The sequence below is a fragment of the Ptiloglossa arizonensis genome, chromosome 4, assembly GCF_051014685.1.
Source record: "Ptiloglossa arizonensis isolate GNS036 chromosome 4, iyPtiAriz1_principal, whole genome shotgun sequence".
Lineage (NCBI taxonomy): Eukaryota > Metazoa > Arthropoda > Insecta > Hymenoptera > Colletidae > Ptiloglossa > Ptiloglossa arizonensis.
In genome coordinates this window covers 9,313,014-9,334,254 of record NC_135051.1, presented here as the reverse complement: position 1 = coordinate 9,334,254, position 21,241 = coordinate 9,313,014, and the positions used below count along the sequence as shown (strand labels likewise).

Below are 21,241 nucleotides of genomic sequence, written 5' to 3'. Positions count from 1 at the left end.
AGGTGCGATAACAAGCCACCAACCTACCTTCTTCCCTAGCCATCGCCGGCTCGGCTCTAGGACCTCTCGAGACGGGAGAATATGCGCACTCGCGCTCCCGTCAACGAGAAAGAATTCAGGCCGTACGTGGCCATACACTGTGCGAGCCGTGAGCCGTGCTCCCCCGACCGAACCAGACCCGACCAGACGAGATCGAGACGAGGATTTTGGGTCACGATAAACACCGCGAATAAATCCCCTGCCTCGGGGCTCCGTGCTCCCGTCGAATCCTCGACCGTCAAAGGTTGTCGTTCCAGTTCTACGAGACGACGTCTTCTAACGGGGGAGAAAAACGTTTATCGCGCTCTGCTCCTCTCGCGGTCGATCCAACGGAAATAAATAGAATTCGGGCCGAGGCACAGGGCCCGACGTACCACGGGATATCTTTCCAAGCTGGAACTTTACCGAACAGCTGGAATGGCTTCCGAGGGAGAAGTTTCGCCGAGTGCTCGTTTTCAACGAGTATCCGTGTTTCCGTGTTTCCGTTGTTTCGTTCGATCGCGTCGAGTACGAACGCTCGTTTCGTTGCGCGCGGATTCTCTGCGGAGACGAATCAGTTTCTACGATGAAAATTCTACGGTATCGCGAAACACCTGTCCGGGTAGCGGTGAAAAACGACTCGGATTTCTCCCCGACGATCCTCCGAGCGAACCAGAGGGGATCGTTGAAATCGTCGAGCGGTCCTCGTTCGTCCTCGGTCGCGAATCAGCCTCGTCGATAAGGTCAACTTCGATCCCGTAATTGCGGCCGCTCCATTCTCCGCGGCCACGAAGCAAGCGAAAGACCCTTTGAGGTGGATTCGCGCGTAATTACGAGCTGACGAGCTTAAAGCGGCGGTACTCGAATAAACTGAATTTCGGGCAGAGTGCCACTTCAGAGGAGAGGCGGCCAGAGAGGCACGGCTGGACGAAAAGCGTGAACAGGTGCTATAGATAACGGCGAGCAAGCTGCCCCGGCGTTGAAAAGGCCGGGGTTCGACCAGAGGGAGAGGAAAACGCGCGAAAAAGGACACGCGGCCCGTTTTCCCGCGACAAAAGACGCTCCTCTTTGCTCGACGCGAATCGTCGTTATTGTTATGGCGTTACCGGAGGAGAGCCTGGTAAACGTCGCGATTTCGACGGTGCTCTCGTCCGCTCGCGAGAGGAACGAGAGTGCCCCTTCCGCGTCCCGTTCGAAACCGTTTCGACGCGGAAACCACGCGCTCGAATTTTACCACCGAGGATACGCTCCTTCGGGGACGATTCCCGACCCTTCTACCGTCACAATTTTTACACTTTGCGGAGAGTAATTTTTCTAGGGGGAACATTTCCAGAAGAATAACTCGAAAGAAGAGAAGACGGTATTTCCACCGTATTGGAAATATAATACTACCCCCAGCAACGTTATCGGCCGCTCGTTCCTATCGAGGATCTCGAGTCTCCAAAGCCCTCGAAATAAACAAATTCCACCGTGGAAAGATCCAAAGCGTCCGTGTCGATTTAGTCTACGGAGGAGAGACGGTCGTCCGTCGCCAGACACTCGATTCGAACGAGACCATTCATCGGAATGTATTTTCGGGGCGGCGTACCCCTCGATGTCATCGAATGCACGAGTAGACAACGGACGTTTGTCGTCGTACGGTGTTTGGCGTCGCGCGACACGGTGCTCGCGATTCGAGTTTCGATGGCAGATCGTTTCCGGTCTCTTCTCCGTAAAACTCGCAGAGTTTCGACCGAGAACGTATTCGCGATTAACTCGAAGTGCGTTCGAGACATCGGTGCACAGCGATCGTTGCACTTGGACTTGGTCTACGAAGCCGGGAGCCACCCGGGAGGGAGTGGGATCGCCTCGATGGGGGAAGGTAGGGGAAATCAGGTTACAACCGAGTTAGGTGTGGGAAGAAAGGTGCGAGTCATGGAAATTAAGATCCCGTCGATACGCGCGAGAAAGTTTATTTCGCGGCTGGGGCTCGTTACGCGTGCGAGGATCATTGATGCTCGCGATAGCCACGCGGAATGGGTTACACTCGTGCGTAATTTCTTCGTTCGCGTTGGGAAATTTTATCCCGCGATTCTTACCCGGTCCGGCACTTTCTTTCGCGTCGACGATCCAAATCGATGATTCTTTCTTCGAAAATCGGTAAAAAGAGTAACAGCGATCGGATGCACTTGGATGCGCTCGCGTCCTCTTGATTCGTAATACGAGTTGTACGGGGAAAACGACGTGTTTCGATTCGAAGAATTCGAAAAACGATCCACTCGAAGAAATATCTCGTCGCGATAGGTGAGACGATCGTAGTCGCTCGAAAGTAACACGTAACGACATCTCTGCGCAAATATAGTTAACGCGCTCTCGCGATGCCCTCCTCGTCTATTTTATTTCCACGCGTCTCTATTCATTTATTTCTCTCGTCTATCCGCAACGTTACGTTCGAAGAAAGGTCCAGTTAAACGCGAGCAATCGTTATCGACGTCTTCGATATCGAATCGTCGCTGTTCCCGGTCCAGGCGGTGAGTAATAATCGTTCTCGAAACGATCGAGACGATCGAAACGATCGATTTCGTCGACGGTTACGGAAAGCGCGCGTTAAACTGTCTCGCGAGCGAGCGTAAATCTACGGGACGCTTCCAGTTGTCGAAGAGCGCGTTACGTCGTGGAATAGGCGCGTGGTCGTCCGAGGCGCGCGATAATTAGCCGCATCCGCGGCCGCGATCATCGCGCGATATCTGCTCCGGCGAAACGATCGCGAACCGGTCAAGAAATAATCAATTGCGCGTAACCGAGTCGTATCCCGTAAACGGTCACGTCCGCGCCTCGAACGGCGCCCACTTCCGGGGAAGCGGCGAGAGGAAACCGTAGGAAAGGGAACGACTGGGAAAACAAGAAAAGGAAGATGAACCCACGACCGGGGGAAGGTGGGGAGGAGCGGGGTGCCGAGCCGGTGATCGCGCGAGGAAGAGGAAGAAGGTCGTGACTCTGGTAGCCTACATCCAAACGCGGTTATCTCGTTCCCTCCCGAGCTGTCCTTACGCCTTCCACGGGCGTGCATGTGGACGAGGACGAGGACGTTCTCCCTTGCTCCACCGAGCCCGTTACGCCGACGTTAACGGCCCTTAACCATACCTTAACCCCGCGGATACGGGTTTCGTTAACCCTGTCCAGAGCTCACTTTTTCCTCCCTGGATTCTACGAGAAATTTCTACCATTTTTTGCTATCGCGAACCTCTTCGTTTTCTTCGTCGATTGCACGGAAGCGTTGAATTATCGTATCGCGTCTTCCAGATGTTTCGTCGACGTTCGGTAGAACTTTTAACCCTTTGAACTCGAGAGGAGACCCTCGATCGCCACTCGATTCGGTTTACTTCTTTCAATTCGGGAAAATTTTGTGACTCGAAATTCAAATTGAAAATTAGGTATTGCACTCTTTTAAGATGCAAACATACGTATGCCGAGTATCGAAAGAAAAATATTCCGTTCCACATTAATTTTGCGATTTAAAAAATTTCATCGAGGCGCCAGTTTCAGGTAGCGAAAACGCTTCGAGTGCAAAGGGTTAAGCGTTACGGTGTACAATTTTAAACGTAGCTCAACCGTGTACGAACACGGGCTACACATTTTTTCGGAAGATGTCATTTTGCGCTTCTACTCGAGACAGATGGAGAGCAATACCTCCCGACCGATAAAACGATGCAGTAAATATTTTTGAACGTCGCCTCGACGACGAGCGGTAACTGTTACGCGATTCAGGGAATCTCTGTCCATCAGAGACGACGTTGATACCTTTGTAAACGTTGCGAAAACTTTTTACGCCTCGAGCGCAATACTGTTGTACCCGTTACAATGTTTTATTACGTTCTACTAATGTTCCAACGGGTACGCCGATAAATGCAGATGGACAGCTGCTAGTTGGCGACGAGGCAACTAACGAGCTGTTTGACAGCAGTTGCTCTCGAGATTTCAGCGAGATACGATGTTCTATTCCTTGTTCGCTAATTTATACATCCGATAATGTCGCATCGTGGTCGAGGCAACGTCGTTCGGTCGGAGCACCATTACCTACGATGCTATTGTTTTACAAATTCTTTCGCATTTGTCGCTGTCGCTGCTGTCTTCTCGCGCAAAAACTTTCCTTTCTTTCTGTTCTTTTTTACGCATTCTCTGGCAAAGATTGCCAGGCTCCGGTGTATCCCCGAGGTAGACGGGTTCGAATAATCACAGCTTTCCGAAAAAATGATCCAGTCTTATCCAACGGTGGACGAGTAAAAATCAATCGAGACCGGGAGAGCCCTAGACTTTAATCTCCAGCGGTTGCAAGAATGTTTACTCTTGGGTCATTTTTTCTGCCGGAGTTTAATTTAAGAGCCCTATCTCCGAGAGACATCGCGACCCCTTGAGCAATTTTTAGGTCCGTGACCTCCGCGCGATTAAACGGCCCCGACCGCGTCTTCGTCAGCGATAAACCCGCACCTAGAAACCTGTATTCTCCCTTTTTTGGCGCGTAACCAGCGACGAGACATTCAGAGACCTCGATCCCCGTCCCCGTGTCCCCGTGCCCCGTGCCCCGTGCCCCGTGTCCCCGTGTCCCGGGCAAATGTTTTTTTCCTCCGCTAGGAAACGCGGTATATAGATTTTTCACGGTGTCCCCCTTAGGTCCCAACGCGGCAGAACGTTGACGCGAAGCCGACCGAATCTACCCTCGATCGATGCGAGAAAAAGGGAGTCGAGAAGATGTAATAAATATTAACCAATTCCAGCGTCGAAGCTATATCGCGTCGCGTTCGCGTCGCGCGCTCAATTATTCATGAAAGCATCGCTGGAAACAGTACAGTCCCGGGCAGCAGGTATATACAATCTCTCTCCTTCTGTCTCTCTCTCTTTCTCGCTCGTGAGCTCGCACCGTTTCTCTCGTTTCGTTTGAATCGATATCGCGTAATTGTACGCGTAAACGTTCGAACGAGTTGGCGAGCGAGCGAGCGAGCGAACGAACGAGCGAGCGCGCGCGGACTTTCAGTTTTTTTTTCCCCTTTTTCTCTTCTCTCTTTCGTTTTTGCGCACCTTCGCCGTGTTTCGACCGCGAAATTCGCGATCGGCGGTTCTCGGTCGTGTTTCGACGAATTCGGTTGATCCGTGCGAAGGGCTCGCGGGCGCTCGGGCGGTTGGGCGCGAGGGCGCGAGGGCGCGAGGGCGAGCGGGCTCTCCTTGCAATTTAATGCGGGCACGACGATGCGCAAACACAGACGGCCGCAGGCCCGATGCGAATTTAATATCGGGGCGGGATTTCACTTGCAAAAGTGTCGGGGGATTTCGCGATTGAAATGCATCGTAATATTATCATCCGTTGTAATTTCGGTAATGCAGCGGCACGTGAATTACGCACGGATCCATAACGGCGCGATATCCCGATGTAATTCCAGATACGAGCGCAGGAAACGTTCGAAAGTCATGAAAACTCGAACCGACCAGACGAATTTTCGACGGTTTGTAAACTAAAAGTACGGAGAGGGGGGAGAGGGAAGGACATCGAAGGAACCGAGGTCAGAGTCACCGTCGAGTTAGTTCCAAACAGGTATCGCGACCGTGAGGTATTCGTATCGTGGGCACGGTGACCGAAAACAATCTTGAACGCACAGTCGCGTATTACGTCGTTGCGCGAGTTACGTCCGAAGCGTTGCTATAGTCATAAAAGAGGTGCATTGCAACGTGCACGCACATTGGACACTGCGATAAATAAGGACGGAGAATAGATGGTTCGAGGTGAGTTCGAACCTTGAATTCGCAGCAGTTACCGGTAGAGTAACCGTTCGTCTTTTACTTTTTCATTTCGAATATGTTGCGAAAAAAATCAAACATTTCCAGAGCCAACGTTAACGAGTTTCACGATGTCGGGTCCAAGGGATCAGGTCCTACGGAGTCGTCGCTCGAAGGTCAGCTCTGGCAAAGGTAAATCCGGAAGGTTATCCCGAGAAAATTGGGTCCAGGAAAGGACCCAATTACCCGATCCGTACTCGGCTGGTCGATCGTTTCGTTTAAAGAAGAAAGCTACGAAAGAAACGATTCTAGTTTCGATCGTCTCGGAGGTTGTCCAACCGTTCCTCTCCGAACGAAATCTCGACTCGAGTGCTCCTACTCTGTGCACTCGGCTTGCGAACTATCGAGCAGTAACCCAGTAGCCGATCGTTGTAGGATTGCCGCGCGCGAAATGTTTCGTTGTAAAATTGTCGTTTTCGGTGAGTCCCGTGGTCGGAAGTGGTCGGAAGTGGTCGGAAGTGGTCGGAAGTGGTCGGAAGTGGTCGGAAGTGTTCGCAAGTGGTCGAAAGTGGGTCTTGCAGGGTCCTCGGTGGTGTGGGTCGCGCGCGGAAAGACGCGTCGGTTCGGGAGCAGCCTCGGCTCGAGTAGTTAGTTACTTAGGTGGAAGCCGGACGCGCGTCGCGGAGACGCAGACCGACGGACGCGGTGCGGTGCGTGCGTGGTTTGCGCGGTGCGTGTGCAGCGTGCGTGCACAGGCGGTACGGGGAACGTAGGAACGTAGGTACGGCAGCGGAGAACGTAGGACGTGCGTGGCACGCAGGGTGTTGGTGTAGGTCCAGGGCCCGGCTCGGCCAATGAGGGGCCGGGAATTCGTGGCAGAACGCCGAGCTGGCCGGCCAATCGCGGGGCCCCGACTCCCCGGGGTTACTGACCTGGCCAACGCGTTAAATATCCCATCCTGAAAAATATCCTGCCCTCTTCGTCGCGCTCCCGGCCTCCGACGAAGACACCGCTACACGCGTGCAACGCGTGCAACGCGTGCAACGCGTACCGTACGTGTGCACGCGGCAAGGGAAAAAGAGGGAACGAGACGCTAGCGGGGAACGGAGCGGTGCGGAGCGGCGCGGCGCGGCGCGGCGCGGCGCGCTCGCACGGTGGAGAGAGGAAAAGAGGAAAAGAGGAAGAGAGGAAGAGAGGAAGAGAGGAAGAGAGGAAGAGAGGAAGAGGGCCGCGAGGGGATACGCTCGAGAGAGAGGGAGAACGCGGCCGCATACCCCCTTTGTTTGCACGACCACGTTCGAGCCGGTCTCTCTCGGTCTCTCGCACGGACTCCCTCCGCGCTCCGTCTTTCGCCTCTTCTCTTCTTTCGTCGGTTCTCTCGGCACGCATATCTCCGGCTCTCCCCGTGGCTTCGTATTTCATTGATTAGTATTGCCCATTAAAAGGACGCCTTTATTTCGCCGCTCTTCCATTCCCCGGGATCGACGACTCTCTCCCACTATCCGGCCGCCTCCTCTCCCGTATCTGAAATCTTAAATAGCTGCTCATTAGGGACGAGGAGAGACCCCCCGACGTTCGATTGTCTTATGTGGAGCAGAGGTTCCCAAAGTATGGCTCGACCGGTAAATACTTTTTTCTCTTTTTAAACCGCCGATCGACTCTTCCTTCGATGTCGAACGAAATACAAACTCGAACGAGATACCGCGACGATACGTGTTCCAAAACGTAAACATTCTCGCGCGCGTGACTCGTTCCGCCTCGGACAATCGATGTTATACCGTCTCCGAGCGATAAGCGTGTACGCTGCTCCGAACGAGCGTTACGAATTTATCTGGAAAGAGAAGAAAAAAATATCGGGGTCCTTGAAAACTCCGGAAAAAAGAATCGCGCTCTTATCGCGTCGGATCGACGAAGGTTCGCGAGCGGAGTACATCGGTCGAGAAACGTGCGTTACGAGCGAATCGAGAAAGATCGTCGTTCTCGAGAAGTCTCGGGCCACGAAAGTTTGGGAAACCCTGAGACAAAGTACTCCTCGTGCCTCTCGATCGTCTTCCCTCGACTTCCGCTCGCTTTTCGATTCGAAAGAGTACGCATCGAGTAGTCGGTACGAAACGTCGCGAGGCCTATTCACTCGAACAAGTACTATTTCTGTCGTTTGTATTTTTTTTCCATCGTTGGAAACTTTATCGTTCCGGTTGAAATTCGCTGGGTCGATTTATTTATTCGTCGTTCTCGTTTTCCGTTGGTAATTTTATCGGTTCGATGTCGACCGAATAGCATTTCGAAATGTCACAAAGTATCTCTCCGAATACATTTGTCCGGTACTGTACATGAAAGTTAATAAGAGGTGTTACAGCGAAGAGATGGCAGAGAGTCGAGTGTGGCGATAAGAGGAGGACAGAATCGCTCGAATCGGCATGCGTTCGTAGCTCTCGGGATTGCATTCCTACGATTGATAACGGAACCCGAAAAAAAGTCCGCCCGATTCGTGACGCTGTTGCAAATGTTCGATCGATCGTCGATGTAAAACTTTATCGAATCGAGGGCAGTTTTTATGCAAACGATTTCGAATCGTACACCTTGCGAAATCATTTTCAAAAGCTAACGCCCACGGTGTCGTCGATCTCCCAAGGAAAAGATCCGCGTGACCGTTGCGATCCATTCTCGATCCGCAAGATCCAGTTCTGAGAGATCGATCGTCCCGAAGCGTCGAATCCTCGTGTCCCAGCGCGTTGTACAAAATTATTTTAAGCGCGCGCTGCCCACGGTGTTATCGATCCGTAATAGAGTAACCTTGTCGCGGATTATCGCAATCCGCGACGCACACGGTAGGGGGTAATCGTTCCGTTGGTGCTCGATTCGTAAAAGCGACGCGGGTCACCCGGTATACGTACCGGAAAGCACGAGTCCAACGCACGCACGTCACCGAGAACGTATTGTCGCTCGTGCGCCCAATTGCAGACCGTCGGAGAGAGACTCTTGGCCGGAAGCACGTAGTAATATGCGTAAAAATATTATTAATGAGCGCGGTGATGCGTCACGGCCGCCCTCACGGATTTAGTACGCGAGCGTTTCGCGCCGGTGTTTACCCATTGTTTTTTCCTGGGCAGCGCGGCTGAAACGGGGAAAAATTGAGCGTAAGCGTAACACGCGAGAGAGAGGACGCACGCGTGGTGCGTTCAGCGAACGGGTGAACCCTTTTTTAATCGAAAAACCACGTCTCGCGTGAAAAGAAAATCACCGCGCGTCGATATTTAAAATCGCCCTCGAGGCGTGCGGCTCTTTGAGGAGAGGCGAAGAATCCGATCGCGGCCTGATACGCCGCAACCGGTGCGTAACGCGATAAAGGGTTAAATTTCCTACAATAGCCTGTCGAGGTGGAAGAAAATAGGAGAAGAAGAGAAAGAGAGAGAGAGAGAGAGAGAGAGAGAGAGAGAGAGAGAGAGAGAGGCCCCCCTGACGATCCGTTCCCTTTTGGTGGTTCTTTTTTTTTTTTTTTTTTTAATTTTTTATTTTGTCGCTCCGCGAAGTCGAGCACGCGTAACACAGATGTTAGAGAGAGAGAGAAAGAGAGCGGGGCCGCTAAGGCGGCCCAACCCTTGTGGACTTTTGTATCGATTACCCATCGGTTGGGCGTAGGTTTCGCCTCCTAGTCGACCAGGCCGTAATTTTAGCGCAAATACTCTCGTGCTAATTGAACCGATCGCCCGATTACCGCTGGTCGCGAACGCGAATTTATTTCGCGCGGTCGTGTGTCCCCCTCTCGAGATTACGTCAGAGCATCCCCCTGGTTTCGTTTCGTTGGAAAGATCGAGAACTCTGTCGAGAAACGTCTCGTCGGGATCTCGACGACAGGGATGATTTTCCGCGGAACGATTCAACGAAAAACTCTTGTTCCTCGCGTTTCAACCCCCCTCGAGTTACGTCGAGCCACCCCCGTCTCTCTATCGTCGAAGACCGCAGTTTCGTTGTGTTTCTCGAGGGGCAATTTTCGTGGAAAGAATCGTGGCAAGTGGTCCCCTTTAATATTTCGAATCAGCCCCCATTCCGATATTTGCAAGTCAACGCGATGGCTCGAAAGCTTAACTGGTGCCGCGTACTGGCCGGCGAGCATAAAAATGCGCGCCGGTGTTATTTGCATTCGAAGAATCGTACTCGATGCTCGAGCGTTCCTCTCGAATACGATCGTCTTCCGAGGACGTCGTTTCGAGAGAAACTCTCTTCCCCCACCTATCTTATCGCATCGATACCTCGAAAGGTTGCGCAATACATCGAGCGATAACTGCGACGAATTCGGTACGTAATCGTACGTTTCGATGTCGTGGTCTGTCAACTACAAAATTGTCGATAGAACTAGAATCGAGTAAAACGATAAACTCGAAGCGAAAGAACGAATACTTCTTCTCCAAATTTCACTCGAAAATACCTTTACCTTTCCGCTAAAGCCCCTCTCTCGTTCGTAAACAATCGTCTCGGCGAGAGGTCAAATGTTTGACTTCCACTCGCGATCGAATTCGACAAAAAGACGATTAGCGAAATCTTCCGATAGCACTCGATTCGTTTTCTCCCTAATCAGGGGGGGTAATGCGATCGCGACAGTTCAGCGAGCGCGAACGGATCGCGTAACTTGTTTACCGTTACATGCGTCGAATAAGCCGCTTAATTGTTTAATAATAATGGTAATAGTATCGCTAACAAATAGACGCCGGGCAAATAGGAGCGAGTAAATCGCATCGATCGCGCTCGCCCACCGCGAGTCTACATTATCGTGGAAATTAATCGTCGCGTACGCGTTACACGCCCCCGTTACACGTTCCCGTTCCAAAAACGGTTCTTGTCCGTTGTCGCGGGGATTGAGCTCCCCCCGGCCCGAAACCGAGTAAATTTAAGACCGGGGCTCGAAATCGAATTAGGTAGGGTCCACCGCGAACCGATCCGCGACTCTTCGAAACCGGTGGAACGCCGGAGAGAAACGCGAACGGGCAACGAATCGATGGAGAAGTTTTTCAATTTCTTTTTTTCGCGCGAAAGACCCGAAGGAGACACGTTGAAAGTGGGCTGCCCAGGCAGACCGCCTCTGTAAGCCGATTATCCACCTAAATACGAAGCCAGAGCGATGCGCGTGGCTTAAATTGTCGCTGTTTCCTCTCCGCGCCGCTTGCCACCCTGCCGGCTCCTCCTTCGTTTACCTTCTTCCCTGGATTTTCGACGATCCCCTCGATATTTCGGGGAAAAGATACCGTGCAACCGCGATCTCGAATCGTCGAGTCCGAGCATCGATTAACCGGTTCGATCGGGAGAGAGACGAGATAAACGGGGAACGGAGAGAACGCGAACGAAAAGGTACTCTCTGCGCGGAATTATGCTCTCTGTCGTCCGTTTCCTGTTGCGGTACAATAATTACGCGATCGGGGAAACACTTTGGTTCTCCTTTATACCAGAAGGCCTTCCAATCTTTTCGCGTTGCACGATCGAAACGATATTGGCCCAAATTTGCTCTTCCACTGATTCCACGGTACTGTAAGTTACGTCTCGATAAATGCAAAATGAAATCATCCGTTTCGCGTAGCAGGAGCTAATGTAGGCTTTAGTATTTCGATTCCGGTATTACGCAAACTGGATAATGCATAGAAGCACCGAATATCTGTAAAGCGCAGTTTCACTTTGATGCAACAATAATATCGGTTTATCGATACCGAGGTAACCTTTAGTTACGAAAAGTATGCACAAACAACGATTCGACGGGTCGTGCCAAGGTTACCTCCCTTTGAACGTTCAAAGAAGGCGAAGGAATTACCGAAAAAAATCCAAAGTGTCCCGAAACCGATTGGAATTCAGAAGCGCTCGATTTGAACTATCGACCGTGTGATCTGCGAAAGAGTACGTCGCGGTTCTGCGACCGTGTGCATTAAATTAACCATATCCACCCGTGTCGTGTTCATTTAACCCAACCCGTCTCGCGTCATTTAGCTAGCCGTACACTGGCATTCTTTCCGCGAGGAAAGCACGTCATCTTTCCCGTCGCTACTTTCCTTCGATAAAGGAATTCTAATCGCTGACTTTCCAATTTTTTTCTCTTCCCTTCGTCGATTCCTCTGTCGCTCACCTTTTACGACTGTTACGTTCGATCGTGCCCTAAAAAGGACTACGATGCAAGAACACCCTGTAACGGCAGCTCGGTACGTATCGCAGGGTGAGGACTCGAGGAACTTGGGAGTGGATCTCGGTGAAACAAAGAATGCGTTATCACGAGCGAAATATATTTAACAAAAGTAAGAAAAACAATGTAGACGCTCCAATTTACGTATTTCGTTGATCTCGGTGTTTCTTCGCTCGTTTCCAGCCCTCTGGCCTGGCGCTCGAATTACAAACGGTGGTTCTCTCTCGTCGACGGACCTCTCTCGCACTCGTTGTCAAGTTATCGTCGCCGCGTTCGCACCTTCCGGGAACGATACTATTTCCATCCGTATCAGCCGCGCGAAACCGAGTCCACGGACCGAGATAGTCCTCGATCCCGAGTTCGCGAGGTTGGGGGATCTCGGGAAATTCCCAAGTCCCATCGAGCGGGCCCCTCGATCGAAAGACGGTCCCCTCCCGGTGTCCCGCGTCGAAGGTCGGCGAAAGTTCTACGGGACAGCTACTAGGAGATATCGAGAAGGTGGTCACCGGAGCTCGGTGGCGTACGCGCGCGTCACCTTGTAGGAGCTGGGCGCGGGTAACAGGAGAAGGAAAGCAGCCGAGTGTCTCGGCACGGGGGAATGCCAGGGTGACGAAAAGTTACCCGATGCCACGCCGCGAATCGATGATGTACGGCCTTCAACGAGGTCGCTGGGATCGCATCGGTGGACTACGGCGACGATGACGGCCACCAAAGAGGGGTGAAGCGAAAGAGGGGAGCCAGCGAACCAACGAGAGAGAGAGAAAGAGAGAAAGAGAGAAAGAGAGAGAGAGAGAGGGAGGGAGGAGCGGTGATTTTTCCGCGGGCGGGATTTTGAAACCTGTTTGAGCGCTTTGAAATCTAGAGAAATAGAAGAGCGGAGGAGACCAAAGCCGGGCGGGCTCGGGCAGGATCGGGTGCAGGAGGCACCAGGAGAAGTGCAACGACTCGAGGAAGAAGAGATATACGCGGTGAGCGGGTAACCGGGGTACCAGAGGGGCCCAACGGGGGGAAACCGAGGGAAACGGGGGGCAGGGTTGAGCGCGAAGGATGGCCCGACGCGGCAGGACGTACGCAGAGGAGAAGATCGGCAAAAAGTAGTTCGCCCGTTCGTGTACGCGCCGATTCTCTCTCGCGGTGCGCCTTCCACTCCTTCTTTCAGTGTCTCGGGATCGTCGCCCCCCTTTCTGGACAACCTCGCCGTTGCGTCTACGGAGGGAACGACCCCGTAGGACCCCCGCTCTTTCCCCCCTCTGTACGTGTCTCCGGAGCTTCTCCGAGAGAATGGGTCTTTTCATTTTTCGTCGCGATGGAGATGAAAGAGAATTGGATCGAGTCCATCGAGTCCGCGGTATTTGTTTTCCCATCACGCGCCTCTTCTTCTTCTCTTTCGTCGCGATTCGCGGCAGAACTAGACCCCGGCGAGCAGCTGAGAGCGATCGTTGTCCTTCGCCGAGCTCGCGATCGCGGGATCGAGCCGCTCCGGAGGGATTTAGAATCCTCGAACCTGGAAATACTCGAAATTAGACGGGAAGAGTAGCATCCGAGCATTTTTACTTCTACCAAAATAATTCTCTAACGAGCAGCTGGCTCCGTGTGGCCAATCGTGCTTTCATTTCCTCTGAAACGTAGATTCGTCTGCTTTGCCAGCGGTACGCGTAAGTAGGGGATCATCGAGGATTATAGATTGTAGCAAAAGAGCACCCACAAAGTGGACTCTCGACGGTTCTAGTTTTTTTCGAAATCTTGCCAAGACACGAGGGATAGTGTTACCAGGCGTGTCTACTTGGGTAACGACGTGGCTGAGCAGGGGATCGAGGAATAAATTGTTGCAAAGTAGCATCCATCGAGCGAAATCTACACACTTTTAGTTCTTTCGAACTAATCCCGCCGAGAGACCAGGAGCAGCGTCAGAGTAGGGTGTACTTGGGTAAGGGATTGTCAAGGATTAAATTGTAGCAAAGGGGCATACACGCGGTGGAAAACGGTTTCGTTTCTGACCCCTTGCGTCGGTCCCCTGAAAGAAGTACCTCGAGACAAATAGCAGGGTAGCAGAGCGTACTCGTTGTTGAGGAATAAGTTACATTAGCGTTAAATTGCCACAATCGTCTGGATTACCTTTCATCGACTGTACCCCAGGGAGTTTCGCCAAGGTGGAATCGTTATCGAACAAAAGTTTGGTCGATCACCGAGTAGCAAAGGGGTACGCACACGGTCTTATTTCCTCTGAAATAATCTTGCCAAGAGACAAGGGACCGTGTCGGAGCGGAGTGTGCTTGGGTAATGGCGTGGGTAAGCGAGAGATTGTTAAGGAATACGTTGTAGCAAAGGGGCACACACATGGTGGAACACAGTTTTATATCCTCCGACCCCTTGCTTCGGTGGAGAAAGCAAGTACGAGGCAAGGGATAGTGTCAGAATGGAGTACACTTGGGGGTGTACACGTAAGCGGGCGATTGTTAAGGAATAGATTGTTGCAAAGGGGCACACACTCGGTGGAATCCACACAGTTTTATTTCCTCTGGAACAACCTTGCCAAGAGACAAGGGACAGTATTAGAAGCGCAGCGTAGTTGGATAATGGGGTATGTAAACGGGAGATTGCCGAGGAACACATTGTAGCAAAGGGGCACACGCGCACACGGTGGAACACAATTTTACTCCCGAACCCCTGTTTCGATTCACGAAATTGAGTGTTAAAGTAGAATACACTTGGGACTCGTAGGAAGAGACGCGTGGAGTAAGGAGAGTACCAAGAAGAAGGTACTGTTGCGCGTACTTGAAAAGTTCATCTCCAAACGAAATGACAAATTGCATCGGGTGAAACGTTCAAGGCAACCGAAGAAAAAATTATTCAACGCTGATAATCATCCCCTTGGGCGCGGTACTAGCTTCCCCTTAATCCGGGTGTCATCTTTCCAGCTCCCAACTGTACATAGTAAACGATACTCGACGGATAACGAGGCAAACGTAAATTGTACGCGTTAAGGTCGAGTTTGATGAAAATTTCGCAAGGTCCGAGCTGTAAGCGGGGTGAATCGCGTTTCGCGATAGGATCAACCGCGACCACCTGACGCGCCGCGTGCATTCTCGCGCGGTAATTACCTGCAGCACCGAGGGTATACGCGTACTTTTAGACGGCCGTTGAGACGATCGTAACGGTTCACGGTTGACCCAGCCGCGAGAATCCATTTCCCTCGTTTTCGCCACCCTTGAAACCGCGATCCCGTCGAACTGGGTCATCGGGACGTTGGGCACGATTCCAAATTCTCGCGAGCCGAACTTGGACGATCGAAACGAACGACGCGCGTGCCCTTCTTTTCGCTCGATATTTCACGGCCGGACTGGAACGATGAACACCATGGGATTCCTTACCACCTGGAAGTGAGATCAGAGATTCTCCGACCGGTCTTAACCAATAAGACTCGTCTCTAATGCTTCCTGGTAAGTTAGAAACACCCACGGGAAAAAAAATAACTGGCGCTTAGTCATCGGGGAATCCCATAGTCACCCATCTGATAGTAAACACGTTTCTAGACCGCAAACACTCTGCTAGAATTGCACGGTAGATCCTATCGTAACGTGCTCGCGTTTTTCCTTCGCTTTCGATACAATTTTTCAAGGCGAAACGCGAAAGAAATTCCTTTCGAGAATTTTCCAAGTCGTGATTCATCGGGGAGAGTTTCGATCGATCGATCTTTCGTCCCCCCTACCCCCTCGAAGCCGGTAGCTCGCGTTTCCGCGGGAAGGGAAGAAAAAATCCACACGCGCGGGAGAGTAGTCGAGGGGGTGGTGGTTGGTGGTGGCTCCCATCGACGAACCCTCGAATCGTAGAACCCGCGGGCACTGGGGACGCGGTTTTATTAAGCTCAACCGCTCTCCTCTCTGTCGGGCGTAAAAAAAATCCGTAAACATTCTTTATTTATCCGGCGGCTGAAGTTTCGCGGGGGTATAGCGTTACTTTCGCAGCGGGCTTTCAAAAGGTCCTCGCCGTATTACCATAGAGACGGTCCGCGAGGTCGTAAAAGGTTGCGCGCCAGCGACATAAAGCGTTTAATGCGCGACTCTTGAAATTCTATTTGCACCGGGCGATGCGCCGCTTCTGCGGCGAGCCTTTTGCGCACGCGAAACTCCTCGCGCAGGTGGCGCCATCTGCCGCGCCGGAACAATGCGTCCTCCTCGTGCTCTTCCGTTCCCAGCGGGAACCGGTCCACTACTTCGAAAGAAAACTGCCACCCCCTCGTACGCGGCCATCTCCTTGACACGTTTTCTTCGTCGTCGAAGGCTCGATGCGTGCCAAGGATGTGTCGTAGGAAGAAAAAAATATCGGTCCCGGGGATTCACCGTAGAGAAACGAACGAACGTTACACCCGTCGAAGGATTTCTCGTTCGATCACCGGTCTACGTGCCCCGGGAGAATCGAGAGTTCCGACAAAGTTCGACAAGGGACTTTCTCGTACCGATTAAAAGGCACATCGGAAAGCCGGTGATCTCTTTTATCGAGCAGCGTACGTAGAAAGTTTGTCCGATATCGACGAGGCAGAGAGGCACAGCGATCGAAAAGCGCGTCCCTTCGAAATCTCGATCGAAGCGGCGATGAGAAAAAAAAAAAAAATTGGTCGGCTCGTCGCCATTAATTTTCCCCTCGGCGGTTCGCTCTGCTCTCTTTTCAACCCGACGCATTCTTTCTCTCCTTGTCGCTTTGGGATCTGGCTTCGCCGACCATGTTGCTTTAGGTCAGTGCCGTCTTCCTCTCCTGTCCCTCCTGTCCGGGCTGGGGCCAGCGGTGGCCTCCTCGTCGCACCTGCGTGCCCGCGTTCGGGCCCGAGCGAGACGCCAGACCCAACCGCGTGGGGGAGGGGAACGAAGAAGCGGCGAAGGAATCGGGGGAACGAGCGAGGGAGACCGAGCCGCGCGAGTGGATAGAACGAAAGGGCCAACCGGAGTAGAAAAAGGACGCCGGGAAGAAGGCAACGAGTGGTTTAGGGAGGGGCAAGAAAACCGCCGTCGGTCCTTGGTCCGTCCTGGAGTTCTTCGACTCTTGCTCGACTTTTTGGGCCAACCTGCCCTTTCCCTCTCGGTTCCCTGTTCGGTCTTCTAGCCGTGGCGGCCTGCTCCGGTCCGGTCCGGTCCGGTCCGGTCCAGTCCGGACCGGTCCCTCTCTCGGAGGCCGGTCTGGAGCTGCCCTTTCTTCGGTCCTCCCGACCGACAACCTCCTCCGAACCGTCTTCGGAGGATCATCCACCTGGCGCCCTCTCCCGTTGTACCAGACTGCCCAGGGGGGACCGGGCGTTCTCTTTTCACCGCTGGACTAGCGAGCTTCCGAGATCTCGTGCCCAAAGAGAACCCAGAATACGGTCAGAGGTTCCAGAAGGTGGAAACGGAAACTCGACGTTTCCATCGCTCGATTCGGTTTTCAGACGATTACTGACTACTTACGCGTCAGACCGTTTGAGGCTTTCGAGCGTAAGCCGTACCGTTTCTGCCTAGCTCGGTCGAGTACCGAGAACGCGCCTATACGGTCGTCTCCCCTTCCCCTGTCTTCGCAACCGACAAGTTGCTACCACGCACGAAGCAGACTTTCGATAACGCGTAAATAATCGAAAAGTACACTGTGCGCAAAGTCTTTCGTCTTCCTGGCGAAAAAAGACCCGAGGAGAATTGCTCGCGAAACGCGCAGTGCGCACTGGTTCTATCGGCGAACGAATAGGCTCTCCCTGTCTCTCCCTGTCTCTCCCTGTCTCTCCCTGTCTCTCCCTGGCTCTCCCTGTCTCTCCCTGTCTCTCCCTGTCTCTCCCTGGCTCTTCCTCTTTACTTTCCCTCTCCGTGTCTCTGCGCGATCGTTAGGTCTTTCGTCGACTTGGCGGAAAAGGACCCACGAAGAATTGATCGTGAAACACGCGGCGCACACCTGTCCGTCACGATTTGAAATATTCAGTAGCTCGTCCCCCGACTCCGTGGCAATATTTTTTCTCCCACCTTGCGAAGAGACGTCCGCACCCCAACCAGTCCGACGATTAGCCTTCGCCGCGCCGGTCTGTCTCGCTCTTTAGCAACTGCGTATAACTCGTCGGCGCTAATTTGGTAGCGCCCCCTGTCTCGGGGATCGTGGTGCGCCCGCCGAGGGTGTTACGGGCCTACTCTGCGTCTTCCATTACACGACGTCGAAACGGCTCTAAATTACAGTCTCGAAACCGAAGAAGAGTTACGCCGCTGCACGGGCGGAAACAAGGGAGGGAACCCGCGACCGGAAAGAAACGCTAAGAGCGCCGTTCGCGCATCCTGAGAACGCGTTCGCGCATCGCTCCGATTATATTCCGTACCAAAATCGAATTAGCCAAAACGATGACTCGAATCTCGCTCGCGAACTTTCCTCCGATAATTTTCTTCCGAAAGATAGTTCACCGTTTGTACATTTCCAGTGGACGCGGAGCACGGTAAACTCGTTTGCAAAAGAGTTCTTTGCTGTTCGTTGGGAATTCTACCCTTTTGCGAGTTCGGTACGAGTTGCGCGGTTCGTTGCGCCTTCCGTACGAGTTCTCCAATTCCCCGTGAGTTTTATACGAGTCGTACTCGCGCGACTGTCCCTTGGTCGGGGCTGGAGCGTACGAGGTGGCAGCAGCTGTCCAAGAATCTCGAGCTTCGTTATTCCTAAGACCATCAAACTAAGCCTCGAGTCACGAAGGGTCTTCGAGGACCCTCGCGAGTGCCCTGCAATAAAGCAGCAGACTACAGGGGGTCTACGAAGGAAATTCTTAGTTCACTCGACGTACGTCGTCCTACGTTCCTTCCCCTGCTTTGTCGGCGATTCTTTTCCCCGTTAATTCCGAGCTAGCTCGCGAACCGGTTACTCTCGCGCTCGCGTCGCGCAAATCTCGAGAAATCGTCGACGAGGACGCGGATCGTTGTTCCGAATAATCGGCAGGGGGCTCCAGGTGCCCGTAGCCCGCTTCCGGGTAATCCCCTTTACGCGCGATAAATCCCAGGAAGAATTTCGACGGCGGGAGGGCTCGCCAGGTAGGGGGAGTGGAGGGTGCGTGTTCGATAACGTCGAACGCCATTCACTCGGTTCTCGAAGATTCATTGGAAAGGGTCGGAAACCCCGCAACGTCGCGGCTCGAGCGACAGAGAGAGGAAGCCCTCGCATTCAGCGTCCCGTCGGCGTTACCTGCACGAATCTCCGTGCAGAGTGCGGATGACACTAACCATCGGTGCCGGGTATATCCGTCGGTTAATGGCGTCGATAGTCGCCGTTGATGACGACGACGGTGCATGGTGGTAGCAGCTGTCGTTACCCAGAGGCAAGCCTTGCTCGTGACTAATCCTGCATTCCGATTCACCATAACCTGCCCTGCGCTACGAAACCTACCCCTATATACCGGCGATTAAGCGTGCCGGGTTACCCTAGCTTGTCATCCTGCTGCGAGGAAACCGAATCGATAGCGCGCGCGTGCCACGCGTCACCGACCCACTAATTCTCGCTCCTTTTGCCCACAGGGGACCGTCGAACCTCTCCACACCGGAAACGGAGTCTCCCAGACGATCGAGACGACGCTCGGTGACTTTACACGGCGAACGGTACGCTTCGACGCCCGATCGGGCCCACCGCGAAGGGATTACGAGTGAGTAATCGCATTCTGGACTCCTTTCTCGTAACACTCTACAACGTGGACTAATATTTTCAAAGCGTAACTTCACCCGAGAACGATGAAACTAGCTCCCTACAGTTTTTTGTACTCGAAAATCGTCCGGTACTCTCCACGGTTCCCCAAGCTGACCAAAGACGCAACTACCTGCATCGAGTTCTCGCGCAACAACGTAACGAGCCCAGAAGACAATTTCCATTTGACGGTTGGTAGCATCCACCCTCTTATTTTCTCCCCCGATATCCGTTCGACTCGTTTTTCCCGTTTTCCGCGGCGCTCCTCCGAGAGGAAGGCAATCCACTCGAGCGGGCCGACGAGGTTTCCCTCTCGTCGCCAAAGACAGACGGTCTCGTTCTTTTCGTACGTTATCGCGCCGTTCTTTTTCTTCGTATTTTTTTCTCGGTCGCGCAACCCGGGCGCTAATATCGTCCCGGGGATCCAACGAAATATTTTCATCGCGCCCTTTGCCCGCGGCTACGTCGGCGAACGGATGTCGTCTCGGTTGGCCCGATATTAAAGTCAAATCAGCGGGAAAACGTCGGCTAATACCGCCCGTCGACGACGAGGCCGTTGGACCACAGTGGGTAGGGACGGAGCAGACGAGCCCTCGTCCTCTCGACGTTTGCTCTTCCTCCTCGAGGAGGATAAGGAGGAGGACGGGCCGAGGTCGTGGAACGGGGGAAGAAAGAACGGGAAAGGAGAATTAAGCGCGGCGAAAAGGCGAAACTCTCCGCCAATTTTCTTCCTTTCAGAGCACGATGCGCTCACCGCGAACACACCGTAATTGTGTACTTTGTGCTCGCGCTTCGATCAGCGTTCCGTAACGAGTTGTCATACGGCGCAAAAACACCGATCGATATCGTCTGCATTACGGGCCGTGTGTAACGACCGCCACACACGGCTACACGCTGCGCGCCCCGCTCTGTCTCTCCCTCTCTCCGTCTCTGTCTCTCTCGCGCTGGTTCGCTCGCTCCCTCCCTCGTCGCGCCGTATTTCGCGTGCAAACGTGTGCGCCCATTGTGTCCATGGACACACCCGTTCGGGCTGTCGGTGGCTCAAGTGTAAGCATGCGACCGAATGTCACCGAGCGATAAGCATTCGTCGAAAGCAGCGCGCTACTTCCCGCCGCTCGCGTCGAATTCGCGAAATTCCGACAATGTTTCGCTGTTTCGTGCCCCCCCCCCCCCTCGCCCCCCTTGTACGGGTGCAGGGTCGCGACGATCGATCGTATCGATCCAGAGAGGCGAACGCGATTTCAAGCCTCGCGCGAGAACGGAAACAATGTCAACCGCGACGCGTTGCGAGCGATTCGTACGGTTGGACGACCGTAGGGCTCTCCCTGGCTCTCCCTGGCTCTCCCCGGCTCTCCCCGGCTCTCCTCGGTTCCAGCTCTCTCTCGATCAGTTTCTCGGTTCCTGGACGAGCCAGGAGGAGATTTTCCGTTCTTTCTCGGGGCATCGGCCAAGTGCAAGAAGTAGGTGGCACACCGGGAAAGTTTCGCGGCAACAAACTCGCCAACTATTCTCCTTGAGGTTTCTCCGTTTACGGGCGGAACGGGCGGAAGGGTAGACCACCGCGACTCGGACAGATTATCGATCCGCCCGAAGAAAGGAATTCTTTTTCCCGCGCGTCGCTTTTCGACCCGGAAACGAACGATGCCATTGTCCCGCGAC

General features: G+C 53.3%; 1 protein-coding gene across 1 annotated transcript in view; it reads left to right on the top strand.

Annotated features, from left to right (window-relative positions):
* The window catches only part of LOC143146410 (uncharacterized), a 148,509-nt gene that overhangs the window by 97,491 nt on the left and 29,777 nt on the right, over positions 1 to 21,241 (top strand). Inside the window, exons 3-4 of the mRNA XM_076310690.1 lie at positions 19,420 to 19,544; positions 19,610 to 19,773. Coding sequence (XP_076166805.1) covers positions 19,420 to 19,544; positions 19,610 to 19,773 — 289 coding nt within the window. The remainder of the gene's footprint in view (positions 1 to 19,419; positions 19,545 to 19,609; positions 19,774 to 21,241) is intronic.